Genomic DNA, 18709 nt, shown 5'->3' on the forward strand with positions numbered 1-18709 from the left:
AATACACAAGGCCATTTAAATGAGTATTTTCTTGAATTTTTATGTATTTTTTAAATTAATTGAATAAAAATAAATAAATAAAAAAGGGATCCTATTAAAAACGTATTTGTGAAATATCCTAGTTCCTATAAAGCTTTGACAGCTTACAATTGCTAATAGCTGCATTTGCCTAAAACTAACTGCATTTAAAGCAATTTTTGTTTTTGGGTTTTAAGCAAAATATAAATAAATACCAAAAATTTTTATCATCTCCAAAATTGTTTTATTATTTCCAAATGTTAAATTTAAGTAATTATTACTCCTTCTCCTTCTTCTTGATTGGCGAGTTTCGCCGAGTTTTACAAAGTGCGCCAGTTGTTTCTCTCTCGTGCTAACCGCCACCAGTTGCCAACCCCAGCTGATCTCTCCGATGTAGAGGAGGTCTTCCTTTTCCGCTGCTACCCCCAGCTGGCACGCATCGAACACTTTCAGAGCCGCAGCCTTTATATCCATCCGGACGGCATGAACTAGCTAACGTAGCCGCTGGATCTTTATTCGCTGCACTAGGTCTATGTTGTCATAAAGCTTATACAGCTCATTGCTCTATCGCCTGCGTTACTCATCCTCACCAACGGGCAAAGGTCTAAAAATCTTCCGCAGAATCTTTTTTTCAAACCCTCCAAGGGATATCAACAACTGTACGCTCTTGTAAATTGTGTAATTGTGCCCCTGCGATTAAGTTCTGCTGCTCGCACGATCTCTTTCAACGTCAGGTTAAAGAGGTCGCACGATAGAGTGTCACCCTATCTGAAACCTTGTTTTGTATCAAATGGCTCGGAGATATTCTTGCAATTTTAATGGCGCAGCTGGTATTGAGCAACGTCATCTTGCTTAGCCGTATAAGTTTTGGGGGGATACCAAATTCAGACGTCGCGACATATCAGCAACTCTTTTTCGTGCTGTCGAATGTAGCTTTAAAACCGACAAAAAGATGGTGTGTATCGATTTTTATATCATGGGTCTTTACGCCCACACGATCCCACATGGCTCGCGTTGCGACCGATCGAAGCGTGGCCCTATAGGCAGCATCTTTTCTTTCCGCGGCAGCATAACATTCCTTAGCGTACAAATTGTTTTTTCGGGCTAGCAGAAATTCAAATTATCTACTTACGAATATTTACACCCTTTATTATTACAAATGGAGGTACCAACAGTTTTATGTTACTGCCAATTGCAAATGGTTTTTTATGAGAAGCTTTTTCATGGCAGAAATACGCTCAAAGGTTTGTCGATAGGCGACTGATATTAGAAAAAACGTTTTATATCATATGGTGTTTCGCGATGGTGGGTTCCAACCTCTGCACTACCGAATGGTAGCCATGCACCAACTCATTCGGCTACTGCGGTCACTACACCCTGCACCACCTTCCTGTACATACCTATGTATTTAACAACTTACATCCACTTTGCTCTTAAGTACACACCCCAGAACTAGACAACTGAGTACATATAAATGCGTACATATATATGTGTGCATATATGTATGCGTATGTGTTTATTGATGTTAGATATTGGTATGCGTATATTTTGAATTAATTACTTATTTCAGACTCGGCGGCGTTGTCTTAACTGCGGCAAACGCTGGCAAGCATATTGCCGAATGGAATGTATTAATTAGATATGATTGTAGCAATAAACTTAGTTGCACAAATAAATACAGATTGATAGTACTCTGAAGATACGTACATACATGAATCAAAGTGCAGGAATATACCCGCAAGATATATGACTCAGTTGCCCGAGAAGGGTATCGTTGGTGAAAAATTGCATTTAGCAGTTAGAAAGGCATTTAAAATGGCTATCTAGTGAATAACTTATACAATTTGATTTTTAATTTAATCATTAAACTTTTGTGTTTCAGATAGAATAGTGAAAATAATAGTAAGAAACAAATACTTATTTAGAATATTTTCTGTTCGCCTTCTTGGCCCGTTTTCATCTCAAGTATAAATTGCTGAATGTCTACAGTAAAGCCATGCTAAAAGTTTGTTTAGGAATAGCTTATTCAAAGAAATTATAAACATACTGATACATGGTTGTTTAGTAGTTACACAACTCTGTTTGTACTCATATCGCACAATTTTTTCTATTGAAATGATTTATTGCTTTTTTTTAACGAATATCAATTTTTTCATGTGTATGATCGACCTAGGTCAGACCAAAATTAGAATATTAAGAAGACTGACTATAAATCTTATCAAGAATTTGGGTAGAGTAATTTTCACTTAAAGGCTTCTCTGAAATTGCTTCTGGTCTTATACAATATAAAAAAAAACATTTATATTAGACTTTTATCATTTTTCATAACGAAAGAAGAAAATTAAAAATAAAGACAAAGTAACAAGTATGACAATTTCTTTTTCTTATTTGTTGAAGTAAAAGTTTGAATAAAATTACTATAAAAGCCATTTTGAATAAAAGTTTTTTACTCGTAATACATTTAGTTAATAGGAATCTTTTTTGCGTCTTCGGCAACATAAACTTATTTGGAGCTACATACTCGTATGCGCATAAATAAGTAAATATAGTTGGCTTATTAACCTTTACATTTAAGTGCAATATAAAATATTATAAACGATGTCGTCCGTCTCGTGCTGCTTTACCTGGGAAAGCATATGAAAATTTATGAGCCGCATATGTAAAATTCCGTTTATATGTATATGAAATAAAGTAAACATTTGTTGCAGTGCCGCAGAAAAATTGAATAAATTTAATCCATTTTATACATAAATACATATTTACAAATAGAGAAAATTGTTCGATTTGACACCTGGCCTTTTATTAACAACAAATTATGTACATGTCTAAGTAGGCAAATATGTTAAATGACATGGGGAAGTGCAGAAAACTGTTATTCTCATATCCTGATCTATAACATTTAGCAATTTTTTTGCTAACATAAATGTTTTTTTTTTTTAATTAAAAGCAGTTCAATCGTATTAATTTACCTTATCCTCTGCTACACTTAAGCTTACAGAACCCCGTTCTACTACAGCTACCATATGAAATAAAGAGAACCCGGTAGAGCCCAGGTTAGAGGCACATTGTGGCATGAAGCATCATGTAAAACATGTAAATATTCAGCAACACTTTGCGCTACAGCACGCAATATTCTGAACAGAACTTCTGGTTTTTGTTCTGCCAGTTTTCTTTGTATTCCCAACGGAACTAAAAAATTCACGAATTTTAAGATATGTTGTTCTTTAAGATTCACGTTGTTCTTTCGTGTAAAATTGCATATCTGTCTATATGGCAATTGCCGAAGATGACATAAAAAAGCAGCCGTCTAGGAATTATTCACTACTGACATAAAAAAACAGATATTATATAAAAATCTTAACGCACTTGACAAACAATTTACATGTAAAAGCAACAACAAAGCTTTCGAACAATGCAAATTTGTGACGTTTTCCCAAAACAGTTAGTTTACTTTTCGGGATTTTGACAAGTGTAATGTCAGGACCTTTACCAATACAAAACAAACAAACAGAAGAAAACTTGCATGTTTGTGAAAATTCAGGGAATGACTTGGCAATATTGTGATTTGTGAGACTTAAACTAAACAAACTAATGAAAAGGAAGTACCGCTTGGTTAATTGTGAATGCCTCCAAATGCAGTGTTTTTGCATTTTTATGCGGAAGACGCTGCGGCAAGATAGTGTATATAATTTCTTGTGTTTCTATTGCTTTCGCCCGCTCTTTCTCTTCACAAACAAGAATTTCCCTTCCTTTGTTTGTTTTTCACCTGCTCTTTCTCTTCACAAACAAGTAATTTCTCTTCCACTTTTTGTTTATTCATGGGCTCAACCTAGTATTCTATCATCCTTAGTCATCGAGCAAGATTTATATATTTGCTCCATCTATTCGCCACTTGCTAACGCTTGGCGAAAGGGCGACCGCTATTAGAAAAATGTTTTTCTTAATTTTGGTGTTTCACCGAAACTCGAACCAACGTTCTCTCTGTGAATTCCGAATGGTAATCACGCACCAACCCATTCGGCTACGGCGGTTATATATGAATATGGTTAATATCATATACAAATATTTGTCGTAAAACTTTCACAATACAATTCTTGCGTACAATTTCAATCCATACTTTCGATTCCTAGCTGCAATTCCTTAATTCCAGTAGATTCATTAATTCTAACCCGCGAAGAAGTAGCGACAATTGATAAATATCTTTGCTTGCACATTTTCCCTAACATTAGTCCAAACACTACTTTTAATGCCATTTAATAGTTTTGCATTTACGTTTTTTATACTTTACTGTGCAATTTTGTGACGATAAGATTCAATTTCATTAAAATTGATCTTTCATTTCCGTTATTCGCAAGCGCATCATCAGCTCGACCTGCTAAGGAGCTCCGAGACCCAAACGAATTATGTTGCGAATTCTTGCTTGCTGCTTCTCGTACTCCAATCAATCAATGAATATAACCATATCCATACTCACACTTATACAAGTACCTACTATTAATGCCTGTTCTTAGTTTATTTAAATGTGAACCTTCACGGCGCACTCCCTCGTTGGACATTCCATAACACATTAATATCTTGAATCTACAAAAGTTGGGTGCGGCGGCGTTTAAATTAATTATTTATTATGCGTTACGGTTCTTATAAAATTAATGAACGGAGTGAGCTCAACGGCAAACAATGTATAAAATACAATATAAAATGTCTACAATATGTATGTAATGGCATCGTTTATGGTGGGAAAAGAGTGAGAAAGAAATGTAGACAAACCATGGTTTCAGGGAGGAGAAGTAAGCTGACTAAGTTGGCCACAGTTATCAAAGTGCTGGTACAAGTAATAGTGTGGATGTGGCCAACTAACTACAACTACAGGATTTGTTATTGGTTGTTGGATAACGTTAAGGGGCCATAGAAGAAAATGCCGCTAAAACTATCAGGCGCACAGCAAAAGCAGTAAGAGTGGTAGCAAGAAGCATCGGTATTAATGCAAGTGTAGGTGTACATACTCGTACAAGTCTACATCGTTACATATGCATACTAAGAATGACTCGCAGCTGAAGACACTTGGAGTGAAGCAATAGAAATGCTCAAAAAATTTGTTGTGATGAGTGAGCTGCAGACTGGGCAAGCAGAAAACAATGAGAAGTTAATTCAAATAGAGAATGGACAAGTGAGTGAGCTTTCGGATGGGAATGAAGTTACTTCGTAGCATCAGAAGCAGTCTTAAAGCAAAGAATTGGATTGGTATAGTGCGCGCCACCATCAGCGCAATGAAAAGGATACTCATTTTACGAACACATGCTTACATATATATATACACACATATACATGTGCATAGGTATGCAACTATGTACGTACATATGTATATTGATTTATTCGCGTATTATATAGGTTTGTTGTTGGTTTTCTTATTTTTATTGGCATTGGTAAAGTTGGGCAATTCGTTTGCTGGCTGTTCAGTTAACGAATACAGTGCTGGTTGTAGTAAAATATGGGAATCGAAAATGAATAATAAATAAACTACTAAATTATATAAGAAACGTAAAACTTATGAGTAAGACGACAAGTATGCCTGTACATTTACATAGAATATTGCATACATGTGTACACACGTTCCATACCCACGCACAAGCAGTCCAACTGACAAGGAAAATACTATATTCATATTGAAAACAAAGAAATTTTTAATAGCAACGTAAAGCATTCGCAGGTATGTTCGGTATTGGATATTAGACACATCGCAGTGCAGAATTTGATAGGGGTGATGGTGCTTGCAACCCTCTTTGTGGGTTAATTATACGACATGGAGTATAGAAAATAAAACAAAATTGCATTAGATTCTAATTTAATACATTTCACGAATACATACATATTTACATTTACAAGAATTCGTATAAGCATATAAACACGCATGCACACATTTATATAAATTAGCTTGTTGAATGCTTCATGCCGGTCTTAGGCAAGCCAGTGGCAAGTCGGTGTACGAAGTGTGTTCAAAAAGTATTGCGAATTTTGAACTTTCGCAGGTTACGTATATTCGAATTTCGATTTTTTTGTGGCGATATGTTGGTACTCATATCTCTCACTCATCCCGACGAGTTCGGCCATTTTCATTGTTCAGTTAATTGATGACAGCAGCTTTGCTTGCACGTATTTCGGCTCGTCTTCGATTTTTACCTATTAAAAAAGATGCATCAAAGTACCTGTATAAAGTTTTGTGTGAAGAAAATTGTGTCGAAATGCGCAAAATACCAAAATTCAATAATCTACAAAACTGGGCACCTGGAATTTTTCTATAAATTCTTAGTAAAAATTGTGAAATATTGCTGAACATTTGCAGAATTTTTATAAATTTTGTGTTAAGTTTGAAACCTTAGTTTATATGAATTTTATTTTAGTACGAACCATATTTTTATAAACAAATATTTGGAATTATAAAATTAGTAAATAAATAGTCAAAACTTAACAATATCTGGTGTAAACTTTATTTTGACGCTGGCGGTATTTACGAAAACTGAATACACCAACGAAATACTAAATAACACAAATATTTATTCCGATAATAAAATTTAAAGTTAATTTTTCTTTGAAATTATAGAAAAAACACAACAATACAAATGAATTCGAATAGAAAATAATACCTACTATGCAAAAAAATTACTTAAATCCAATTATAATAAATGCTATTGGTTTAGTTTGTATCTAGTTGTTTGAATTCTTTACCATATGTGGGGTTCCAATTCTTTAGCATATCTGAGGTAGCAAATGGAGTTATTTTGGCATGATATAAAGCAGCCATTTCTTTACCGATTCCTTCAAATAACTTATTAGAATGGCCGAATAAAGGGTAATGGTAACGGTTGTACGGGTTAGACTAAGGCCTTCATGTACTATGGCCCGATTGATCTATTGCCGACTCTAAGTGCTTAGTTTTTATTACTTAGTACTACGATGAATCTGCCATGAAAAAGCTCCTCATAAAAATATCTGCCGTTCGGAGTCGGCTTAAAACTGTAGGTTCCTCCATGTGTGGAGCAACATCAAGACGCACACCCTTTTTTGCTGTTTGACCGAGCTCCTCCTCCTATTATTAGCTCAAACCTACTAGAGGATGAAGCAGCTCCTTAGGAGGGAGCATTTGCAAGTCTTCATCCTTTAGTTGTTACGAGCTAAGGATTATGTGTCTCCTAGTGTGACCTAATGTTTAACAGTTGGTGATTAGGTGTTCCATGGACTCCTCTTCACTCATCACCTGGGCTCCTCACACTCACTTACTCCTCACAGTAGAACCTGCATAAACTAGGCTAGATTATCCTATTGTATTTAATGGTTTATTGCAGGCAAAGTTCCCGGTAAGTGCTCTACAGAGCAAACTGAGACCCTTTTCTTCTAGGGTGAGAGAAGATTTTGCTCTGTTCCTAATAAAGTTCAGCAACTTTTTGGAGTGATAAAGGCCGTTTGTGGTGTTCCAGTTTCTCTTGGTTTTTATTTGGCTCCATTTATTGGTTTCCTGTTTTATGTTGTTTTTGTTAAGCCGAAAAATTGGGTTGGTCCATTAAATGGCAGAAGTAAAAGAACAGAATTTACAGAAATAGGAATGCGTGCTCTGGCGAGTGATATACAAGAAAGAGGCAAATAACTCGATTATCACATAATTATTATAAAATAAAATAATGATCTCTTTTAATATATACATTATATATAATTGGCCTTCACATAATAATCCCTTTCAATATATACATTATATTGTATATAATTGGCCTTTACATTCGTTTTGGGTAATTGATCGAGCTCCTCCTCGTCCTATAGTTTTTAGTCAACCCCGAACGACAGATATTTTTTACGATGAGCTTTTTCATGGCAGAAATACACTTGGATGTTTGTCATTGCCTACCGAAAGCCATCGCTATAGAAAACACTTTTTCTTTATTTTGGATTTGAATTCCGAATGGTAGTCACGCACCAACTCAATCGGCTTTGACGGCCGCCTTTTCTTTTCATTAGGAGTCTCAAACAAATTTTTTTCTTTGCATGACGCATATGACAAACTAATTATGAATTATAAACATCTCGGGCTAATTTTTAATTTTTCAGCTTCATTTCAAACAAATCCGCATTAACTTAAATCAAACTAAATTTGTTAATAGATGTTTAAATAGAAATAGGTTGCCTGCAAATAACTTTTTAATATTTCTGATATAAGATTTTTAATTACCAGTAACCATTAGCAGATTATTTGCTTCTATTGTTTCTTTTTTCTGTATTTTGGTTGTTCTTTTGGATTTCTGCAGAAAACTTTAATTACATTTGCGCGTGTCAGCTGCATTGGAAAATAACGAATAAATGTACACTCATTTAATACACTGGCACATGAGACATACACATATGCGCTCACAAAATTTATATGGTCACTTTAGCATTGCAAAATAGCTGCCGGGTACCAACGTTTGAATTCATTTTGCAAACTTCTTTTTTACTATGAAAAACGGAAGTTTTAACATCTATTAAAATTCACATCCGCTGCCACAAATCCCATGCAACCTGCCATCTTCACAAGCAAGAAAGTAGTAACTGAGCTGAGAAAAAAAATATAAGAAACCAATTTGCAATAGCAAGGCAACTAAGCAAGCCATTGCCGTAGCTGGCGTTAGCGCCTAAAAGGCTGCATTTCCGTTTTGCTAAATGCTAAGCGATGTGAAAGCCAGCCTAAGCGGCAAAGGCAACCGCGTACATGTGGACACACAAACACATATACATAAATTTATAAAAGTAACAAAATTAACAAGAATCACTGTGGTGCTTACTGCTCAATTGCTCGACTTTTTTCTCATATTTTTTCTGTACATATTCTTTCAAATTTATTAATAAACGTGCAACATTTGCATACAGCTTGTGCAACAGAGAACAAAAAATAAGTACATTAATTCTGCAAAAAACGCATGCCAGGCTAAAGTGTAGAAAAGGAAATGGCTTAGCGAGGAAGCAACTAATTCCTCTTTAAATAAATCGCTATCCTCGCAGGATAAGCTCGGCAAAAGAGTGAAAAAGAAAATATAAGCGAGTTGCTTGTGAAGAAAACAGAAAACAGTTAAGCAGTCAGCTGGCGAAAAAATGCTCCTCTTGTTGCATGTTGATCATTGCGGAACAGCTGACACACACTCGTGCATATGTGTGCATACAAATACACTAAGTAGGTACAAGTACACAGTTACTTTACTACTTTATTACATTGTTGACTGCTTTTTGTGGCGGCAGCAAATTGATGTTCGTTTCGTGCCAACGTAAAATATGCAATGAAATGTCTGCAAAGGAAAGTAATAAACTCCGCGCTGTACGCGGCCTGCATATACATGCATACATATGTACATAACACCTCCGCTTGCTTGACCAATGAAGCAGAATTTTTTTCTTTTGTCATGCTTATCGAGCTTTTTCGGAAAGCCACATTGGTCTTAGCTGCTGGCATTCGACGCCTATCAAGGCAAAAGCGCGAGTCGGTCATAACTGCTTTTGCCTTTTCTTTTTTCCTATTTTTCTCTTTTTTTGCTGCAGCTGTGCGCGAGTTCCTGAGCGCATAAATATAGACAAGTAGAAATATTTATGCATTTTTTTCGTATTAGCATATAAACATGATCACATGCTGTCTAAACATATAGTAGTTCATGCGAAAGGAAATTCTACTATTTTTAGCTCGGGTAGATGAATGTAGAAAAGGTTGGCAAATGAGGGATAACTTTATGTTGGATACCTAATTTTCTGATTATGAAGCTGAAAAATTTGCACTAAATATTTGAAATTAAGGGACAAGTTATTAGCATATATAACACGTCCCATTTATGGTGTGTAAACATGCTTACAACTCTAAATACACATATATATACACTCATACACATGCATTGACTAGCATGCCAGTTGGAAATCCACAACTGAAGTCATCCATGGAAAATTATCGATGACCTTCCACTAACTATTAAAAAGGAGTGTCAATGGCTTTTTCGAACAACAGTTGCGTTTCCCAGGGCTCCATAAAGTTGCAAGATGCTCATCATGAAGTGCCGCCTATCGCAGACTATTGCTGTAGTCCAATGGACAATAATCGCCATTCGAATACAATTTTGCACTCAAATGCAAAAACAATGAAGATGTGCTGATAGCGATCTGGTTCGATTTATGATCCGTTTTATTCATTTGGTTTTTCGTTATTCGTTTAGCAGCACAGCCTTTTGCAATTGATAGCGCCGACAAGTGAATGTGTACAGAAACGTGAAGTTATATAAAGTGAAGTAGAAGATATATTATTTTATAAATGCATTTTATTTAGAATGGGATTTTTGTAGAAAATTTTAAAGCTTTGCATTAGGTGTCAACTAAAAGGTGGTACAAAATTAATCATCCTATCGGAAGATTTATAATTTTTGCAAATGCCGTTGTACGACAATCATATTTGACGCTTGTGAATTAGTCATCTGCAGATTACAAACAGACAATCGAACGCCTAAAAGTCAAAATAAAGATTTCCATACGTCGAAATAATTTTTCTTTATTTAGTAAAAAAGTTATTCAAAACAAAATTGATTCTACGGCAGCAGATTTTATGCTAACGAATTGATAGCAACGGCAAATTGATAACATTTGAACTGATTAGCTGTTGAAGAACTATGTTACGCCGATTTGCAACTTAAATATCGTTCTCTAGAAAATGTGATATTATATTATTTTATTATTATTTATATTATCATATTTGTTGAATAAATATTATATTATTTATAGATTATTTATCTTCTCTTAAAATTTCATCTTCCATGCTGTCATGTTCCAAACAACAAAAGGTTGTGAAGAATGCATCCACACATAATTCTATTTTTTATTATCACCAAAATAGTTGTGTCCACACCTATAAAAATTATACGGATCATTCCCTTGGATATTTATATATCATAATATTGAGCTGAATAACCCAGGAAAACCCGCTATATGTCGCTCTCCATATCTCAAAGTTCAAAGTTAAACTCTACTTACTCAACATAAATAGCTATAATTAGCTGTCATGTGTGACACCCACTATGACGTCATATTTCTCACTCTCTCTTCAAGCCATGAGCACTTATAGTAAAATAAACAAGTAAGGAAGTGCTAAATTTGGTCTAATCCCAACTTTTTATTTTTATAACCGCGCACATTTTAGTAAAATGTAATTTTGATGCTGGTGTAATAAATAGAAGGAAATTGCTTACATTTCTTTTTCTCTATGAGTTTAATGAATATTTGACTCGAAAAATTAACAGCCAAATTTTTACTTGTTTAAAAATATGTTATAGGACTTGTAAATTCAAACGGGCGAACGAACGAAAATTTTATCTTAACATATAAAAACTGGGCGTGGTTTTTATTCGATCTCAATCATATTCATATGGGATCTAAGCATCATAAATTGCAAATACGTGTCCTACGCACGGACAGAAGAGCGGATAGCGTACAGCCATGGCTAAATCGACTGAGCCTTTTTGCAAATTTTTTTGGTAGCTGTTGTTTGAAGAGAGCAAATATGTGGCAGCCATACCCAAGTCATTTGCAATTTTTTACATCTATCTAGAAGGTCATCGATGACTTCGTTGATGACATAGTCCGCCAAGAGCTATTTTCCAACTAGGATATGAATTCTTATTTGCAGTAGCATATCAAAATATTCTTGCTATCCATAACAGCTCGCAAAGCGCTGTTTGCTCGGATTCAAATACTTATCTAAGCTGGTAGTAGGTCCATATGTGAACACACGAGATTGTGTGTGTGCTTATATTGGCTACGCTAAAAAGTCATAAAATGTATGAATAATTGATATACAAGTCGGAAACATTTTTATGGCAGGCGCGCGAATGAGTCTAAACAAGCTCCACTGAACTTTATGTACAACTCAAAGGTAGCAAAGGTCGAGGAGCAGTTTAGTTGTATAAGTTTAGTAGAGCCTATATATACATACATATACATATATTCTCATAAGTATTTGCTATATTCAGAAATATTTTGCAAAAACAGGTGTATACGTGTACATGTTTGTGTGAGTATTTGAGAATACATGTGTAAACTGCCTGCAGCTGTTGTTTATGACAGTAGCTCACTAAACAAGATGGCGTTCGTAGAGAAACCTGAAATATTTTTACATTTCGATCTTTCCACATTTGGCATTTGTGTGGTATGATTTACACAGGCAATTCTTGTTGTGGATTATTATATGTTATTTTCCTAATAATTTATTATAATTTATTTTTATTATTATTATTGCTTTTTTATTTATACACAAGTTTTCTAATTAGTATATGTATGTACATATGTGCTGTGAAGGCGTAAATCAATTGAAAAACTACCTGCACTTCATAACTTTCGAATATTTGTATTCGTATTTCATTGAATCAAACATGTAAATATAATATTTACTACTGTGGGCAAAAAGTAAGTTGAATTTGGTTGTAAAATGAAAAATCTTTATTTATTCTTGTAAATCAATTTCATCCCCTTCAAAATAATCCCCTCTCGAAATCCCCGAAACATGCCAAATAGTCCATTTCCGGTATAGCCTTCAGCATCTTCTTCGATTCAGCTTTTATCTCCTCAATCGACTCGAAACGCGTTCCCCGGAGTGGTCTCTTGAGTTTTGGGAATAGCCAGAAATCACACGGAGCCAAATCTGGCGAATACGGTGGTTGCGGAACGATATGCGTGGAATTTTTGGCGAAATGGTCACGAAGAACGAGTGCAGTGTGAGACGGTGCATTATCGTGATGCAAAAACCAAGAGTTGTTGGCCCATAATTCTGGTCTTTTTAGACGAATTGCTTCATGTAAATGAAGCATAATGCTCAAATAATATTCCTTTTTAACAGTGTGGCCAAGTGGAAGGAATTCATAGTGCACCACACCACGAAAATCGAAAAAAACTGCCTTCATGACCTTTATTTTTGAACGACTTTGACGTTCTCTTTTCGGTCTGGCCTTGCCTTTAGCACGATATTCGCTTGATTGGTCGGTTGTTTCAGGGTCGTAAGCATAAATCCAAGTCTCATCTCCCGTAATGATGCATTTGAGCTTGTCCTGATAGTCTGAAAGCATTGTTTCACACACATCAACGCGAGGACTTTTTTCTAAGAAATTGAGAGTTTCGGTACCAAACGAGATTTGACTTTTCGTAGTACCAAATGGTCTTTAAAAATGGTTTTCACAGATCCTTCTGATATTCCGATCATATCAGTAAAGTCTTTAACAGTCAACCGACGATTTTTGAGCACTAACTCCTTCACTTTATTGACGTGTTGGTCATCTGTTGACGTCGATGGTCGTCCGTAGCGCTCCAAGTCATCAACACGTTCTCGACCCTCTTTGAAGTCTTTGTACCACTTATAAACATTTTGCGACATGGTCGAATCACCAAATGCCTTCTGCAGCATGCTAAACGTTTCCGCAGCCGAAATTTCATTCCGCAAACAAAATTTGATGGCACTTCTCTGCTCAATCAAATCAGACATTGTAAAAATCGAAAAATGCACTCTTGGTCATTTGGTAAACACAAGCGTAAATATATTAATGATAATGACATTCACATGAAAGTTGGCCCAGATGTTATTAACAGTGCTGCAAACTCATGAAAAAAATAACTAGAGCGAAATTTTAATCCCGCGAAGTTTGACAAATAAATTCACCTTACTTTTTGCCCACAGTAGTATGTATGTAAATGAAATTTTGACCCTAAATCATATTTCAGTTACTTCGTTTTAATAAAATCAGTTTGAAAATTTGATCCTGAGGCTGCTTTGAGTTTGGATGACCAGTTGGGTTTTGGTGAATATTTTATTCAATCAACTATCTATAAAGTTTAAATACATTATTGCGATATAGAATTAAGAGAGAAGAGAGTGGAATGTTATAATTACAAGCATTTGTGTGGATGCATGTATAATGCACCGCAATATGGGTATGAAATTAAGAGTATCTTATATAGCATTAATCCAATTTTTTCGATATCGTTGTCATTTAATTTCTGAACAACATAATTTTATTTAGATTAATTCTCTAAAAACAAAAAAAAATATATATTAGTGGCTTTCTGCATTGATGTCAAATGATATCAAACAACTTTTGACTCGTGTATAGTTTGGTCCACACGTACTATTCCCTTCCAAAGAAAACCATAAATACATAATTTGCAGTGACAGCGAATCGACAATCTAGGATATTCTGAACTCAGTTAATAAGTCCCCAGTAATCACAAAAATTCGCAAATAGGTTTAGTCAAAATTATGTGTGTTCCGGGTCAAACCGGTCAAACAAAGAGCCATTATAATTTTTGAATACACTCTTCCAGAAGATATAAAAAATGAGTAACTTCGCTGTGCAAATGGAATCAGTACCAACATCACTACAAACTACTCATTTCTTCGAAGCTCAAAAATCAATAGCCGTCATTTCATCATGCCGGAATATTAAGACCGTCGATTGTCTGAGAATTGGCCATACAGTTTCATAATTATTACTCATTTGAATAAATAAATAAAAAATAATAATTTAAACCGATTTGCATAAATGTTTAGAGCTAAAATAGAATCTTATTAACAAGTTATGTAAAATATTCTCACTCCAGACGTGCTCTTCTTCAAATTATTACAGGTTTTCATACGGGGTAGTATTCTTTTTTTTATTAAAAAAAAAATAATAATAACACACATTTTTGTCTGAAGATTTCTTTTGTTTTAATTTTATTTCATTATTTATGGAACACAATTTCATTCATGGCTGCCTCAGTTGCTTCGCAGTAAGGCATCCTGTTATCTTAGATTTCCAAAACCTTGGTGACGATTTTTGGCGGTATATCTCGAATGGCTTACTCGATATTCGTCTTAAGAGCCTCAATCGTTATTGGATTATTCGCATAACATAGGCCATTCACGGCCGGCCACAAAAAAGATTTAACGGCTTCAAATCGTAGCTTCGAAGTGGCTAATTGACGGCGACGTCAATACGATTGATGGCTGATAATACAATTACCGAACTTAGTCCTTAAAATATCGATTTCGTGTTTTCAATATCCGGCTACAAAAAATCGTTTATCATGCACTTATGCGCTCTGTAATGCTCACGGTTGACCGAAAGCATTTTCAAAGAAAAATTAGCCAGCGATACCAACGTTCCAAAATTTGCAACAAAGGGTCACTCTCTGTATCTCTGAGGTTGCATTGCTTTCTCGATGATCAGGTTTTCCGATCCGTGGATGATAGTTTACTAGGTTTTGCCATTTGCTATGGTGAAAAACAAAATTGTGAGAGTAACTTTGATTGACACGCAGAATTCGACTACTATTTTCACACATATTTGGTCACTCGTCCAATCAGTCGTCGCCCAGAAGGCCACGCATTAGCATGAGCGTATACCTATACTACGTATACCCGGTTATGTCAGTCAATCTGATTCCTTCAAAATCATTGAGAGTTGGTTAACGTTTTGATGTTGGCCACACCGTTGAATATGAGAATGCGTTTCGTGAGAAAAGATGATTGAATGGTGGCGAGCGCTCAATGAACTTCGCGAATAAATTTATTTAATATATTTTTTTCATTTTATAAACAAAACGGAAGTATATATTGAACTAACAGTGGTGATGTATTTAGATCTCTCTGAATATTGAGTTGCGCCAATACTTTCAATCGCTCTCCTTCAGGCCTGTTGCGCCGATAAGTTTTAACGTTTTTAAGGCGAAAAATGATCGTAGCGCAGCGTAGCATTAATTCGCAGAAATTGGTGCATAAATTGTGTATCGCAAGAATACAAAGCTTCGATAAACGTTTCATGTCGATTCTTTGAAAGAATCTTGGAACAAAATCTGAAGCCAGGAGCAAATTTTTGCTTGATATGAGACAAGGGTTTTCAAGAGTAACTCTTCGACAACTTTTTGCGCAATTTAATTTTCAATGAATTCGGGAACGTTGTTCGGCCATACTTCTCGGAAGGCATACATTTTTTTGTTTTTTGATAGTTGTGCCTAATTCTTCTTCATTAAGTTCTGCACATGTTTTTGTATCATGGATAGTAGTAAATTCTTCTAAATACTGATCCAAAAATGAAAGAGAAATAGATAAGCGTTAATATTCTTCCACATTTCCAGCGTATTTGTCTCGATTTTTTTGACGTCTTACTCGTCAAAGAGCTACTACCGAAGTGTGTAAGCACCTTTCGTATTGTAAGTATCAGGTAATCAGGTATTGAATTCCTAAACACTTGATGAAATTCTATTATTACATAAATAACTGGTTATTGCAGCAATATTCGCAACTTTTACTGATTTTGAAAAATATGCCTATATAAATTAAAAATTAAATATTCATATTACTTAAGTAAAACCAAATGGGTATAATAAAGTTAATTTTTAATTAAATATTTTATATTTACAGGCTAAAATGATTGAAAGCGGACATCCCTGGATGGGTGGGGCATCAACCTCTTCAGTAACAGGTTAGTTAATTAATTAAAAAAATACCAAAACAAAAAAATTGTAATATAATATCAAATCACTTTTTAACTCGGATTGTTGATTTGATTTTATCTCATATTATACAAGGTGGCGTAAAATTAACCTTCCGATAGGGTGATTAATTTTGCCCCAACCAGCCTGAATTTTACTACCAGCAATTCCTGATATATTGATTCAAAAATATTTTAATTACCAAAAAATCAATTAAACAAAAAGTATTAACGGAATTACAAACATAAATAGTCTCAAAATAAATTTTCCCTCCATATATGCTAAACAAAAAGAAAGTAAATTTATCAATTCAGCATTTGCTGAATAACTCTTAGCTTAGGTAAATTAATAAATGTTTATTTGGTCCTTTTATATGAATTAAATTTATTCTTTCCTTTTTGGAAACTTCAAAACAATCAAATCAATATTAACGATTTGTTTAGGCAACACAACAACTTTTGAAGAGTTTCGCCTAAAACTTTTGAATCTTCGGTGCAAATGATACGCGTTATCCTAGGCTAAGTATATGAAGGTCCTAGTCTATATGAAGCCCAGTTTTGTTTTTGCATAACCTTTTTACTAAAAAAAAAAAATATATTTTTAGAAATTGGAAATATTTATTTTGGCCTTTCGCGCTCCACTGCTTGTCTGTCCGTATACTGTAGCTGTCTATTTCACAAGTGTCAAATATGATTAACGTATAAGGTTGTCAAAAAAGTCTTCCGGTATTTTTATTGAATTTTCAATTGTTCATAAAATTGGTTATAATGATGCGATTTAAGTCAAATATGCGCCGTTTTGTTCGATGACGAGTTCCCAACGAGGTGCCAACTTCATAATGCTCCTCTTATAGAAGCTCCCTTCCCTATTGTCAAAAAACTCGGAGAGCCAATTTTCACAGGGCTCTCTTGTGGATAACTTCCGACTACCAAGCTCGTTCGCCATGGACAGAAATAGGTGGTAATCACTTGGTGCGAGATCCGGACTATACGGTGGATGCAAAAGAACCTCCCATCCGAGCTCCCGCAGCTTCTGGCGCGTCACCAAAGATGTGTGTGGCCTGGCGTTGTCCTGATGGAAGACAATTCGGCCTCTGTTGATCAAAGATGGCCTCTTCTGCATGAGTGCTGCATTCAAGCTGTCCAGTTGTTGGCAGTACAGGTCCGAATTGAGCGTTTGGCCATAGGGGAGCAGCTCATAGTGGATGATTCCCTGCCAATCCCACCAAACACACAGAAGAACCTTCCTGGCCGTCAATCCAGGCTTGGCCACCTTCTGGGCAGCTTCAACGCTTTTCGACCATGACCGTTTGCGCTTTACTTTGTCCTAAGTAACCCACTTTTCATCGCCAGTCACCATCCGCTTCAAAAACGGGTCGATTTTGTTGCGATTCAGAAGCGATTCGCATGCATCCATACGGGCAAAAATGTTTTTTTGCGTCAAGTCGTGTGGCACCCATACATCGAGCTTCTTTTTGAATCCAAGCTTCTTCAAATGGTTTATAACGGTTTGATGACTCATGCCCAGCTCTTGGCCGATGCTACGGCTGCCACTATGCCGGTCTCTTTCGATCAATTCAGCGATTTTATCGCAATTTTCGACGACAGGCCTTCGGGACCGTGGCGCATCTTCGATCACCTCTGCCCCAGAACGAAAACGTTGAAACCATCGTTGTGCGGTGGAAATGGAAACTGTATCGGGTCCATAAACTGCACAAATGTTATTGGCAGCATGAGATGCATTTTTGCCTTTATCGTAGTAGTACTGTAAAATATGCCGTATTTGCTCTTTATTTTGCACCATGTTTGCGACGCTATAACTCACGAAGGACTAAAAGCAAACAACAATTAAACACGTGTTAGCACGTGAAAAGAGCTTTCCAAAAAGCTGTAGCGTGAACCGATGCGACGAATACAACTAGAACTACGCGCTTGCAAAGACAAGCTTGCGGAAATACCGCAAGACTTTTTTGACAACCTTATATCTATCTTCCCATAGTGTGATTAATTTTGCGCCACCTTGTATTTATAAAAATGATTATATATGGACATTTTCTGCAATACGTAATGGTGTTTTCTCTTCTTTTAATAGCTTCGCAATTCTGCTCTGCGCTAAATTTTTTGGTTTTAATTTGTGTATGTATATTTAACACTAATTGACCGGTTACAAAATTGAATTTAAAAGTATA

General features: G+C 35.4%; 1 protein-coding gene across 1 annotated transcript in view; it reads left to right on the forward strand.

Annotated features, from left to right (window-relative positions):
* LOC129241958 (protein bric-a-brac 2-like) overlaps positions 1-18709 on the forward strand; it is a 119170-nt gene that overhangs the window by 94626 nt on the left and 5835 nt on the right. The window contains exon 2 of the mRNA XM_054878508.1: positions 16451-16511. Coding sequence (XP_054734483.1) covers positions 16451-16511 — 61 coding nt within the window. The remainder of the gene's footprint in view (positions 1-16450; positions 16512-18709) is intronic.

The sequence above is a fragment of the Anastrepha obliqua genome, chromosome 3 (assembly GCF_027943255.1).
Source record: "Anastrepha obliqua isolate idAnaObli1 chromosome 3, idAnaObli1_1.0, whole genome shotgun sequence".
Classification (NCBI taxonomy): domain Eukaryota; kingdom Metazoa; phylum Arthropoda; class Insecta; order Diptera; family Tephritidae; genus Anastrepha; species Anastrepha obliqua.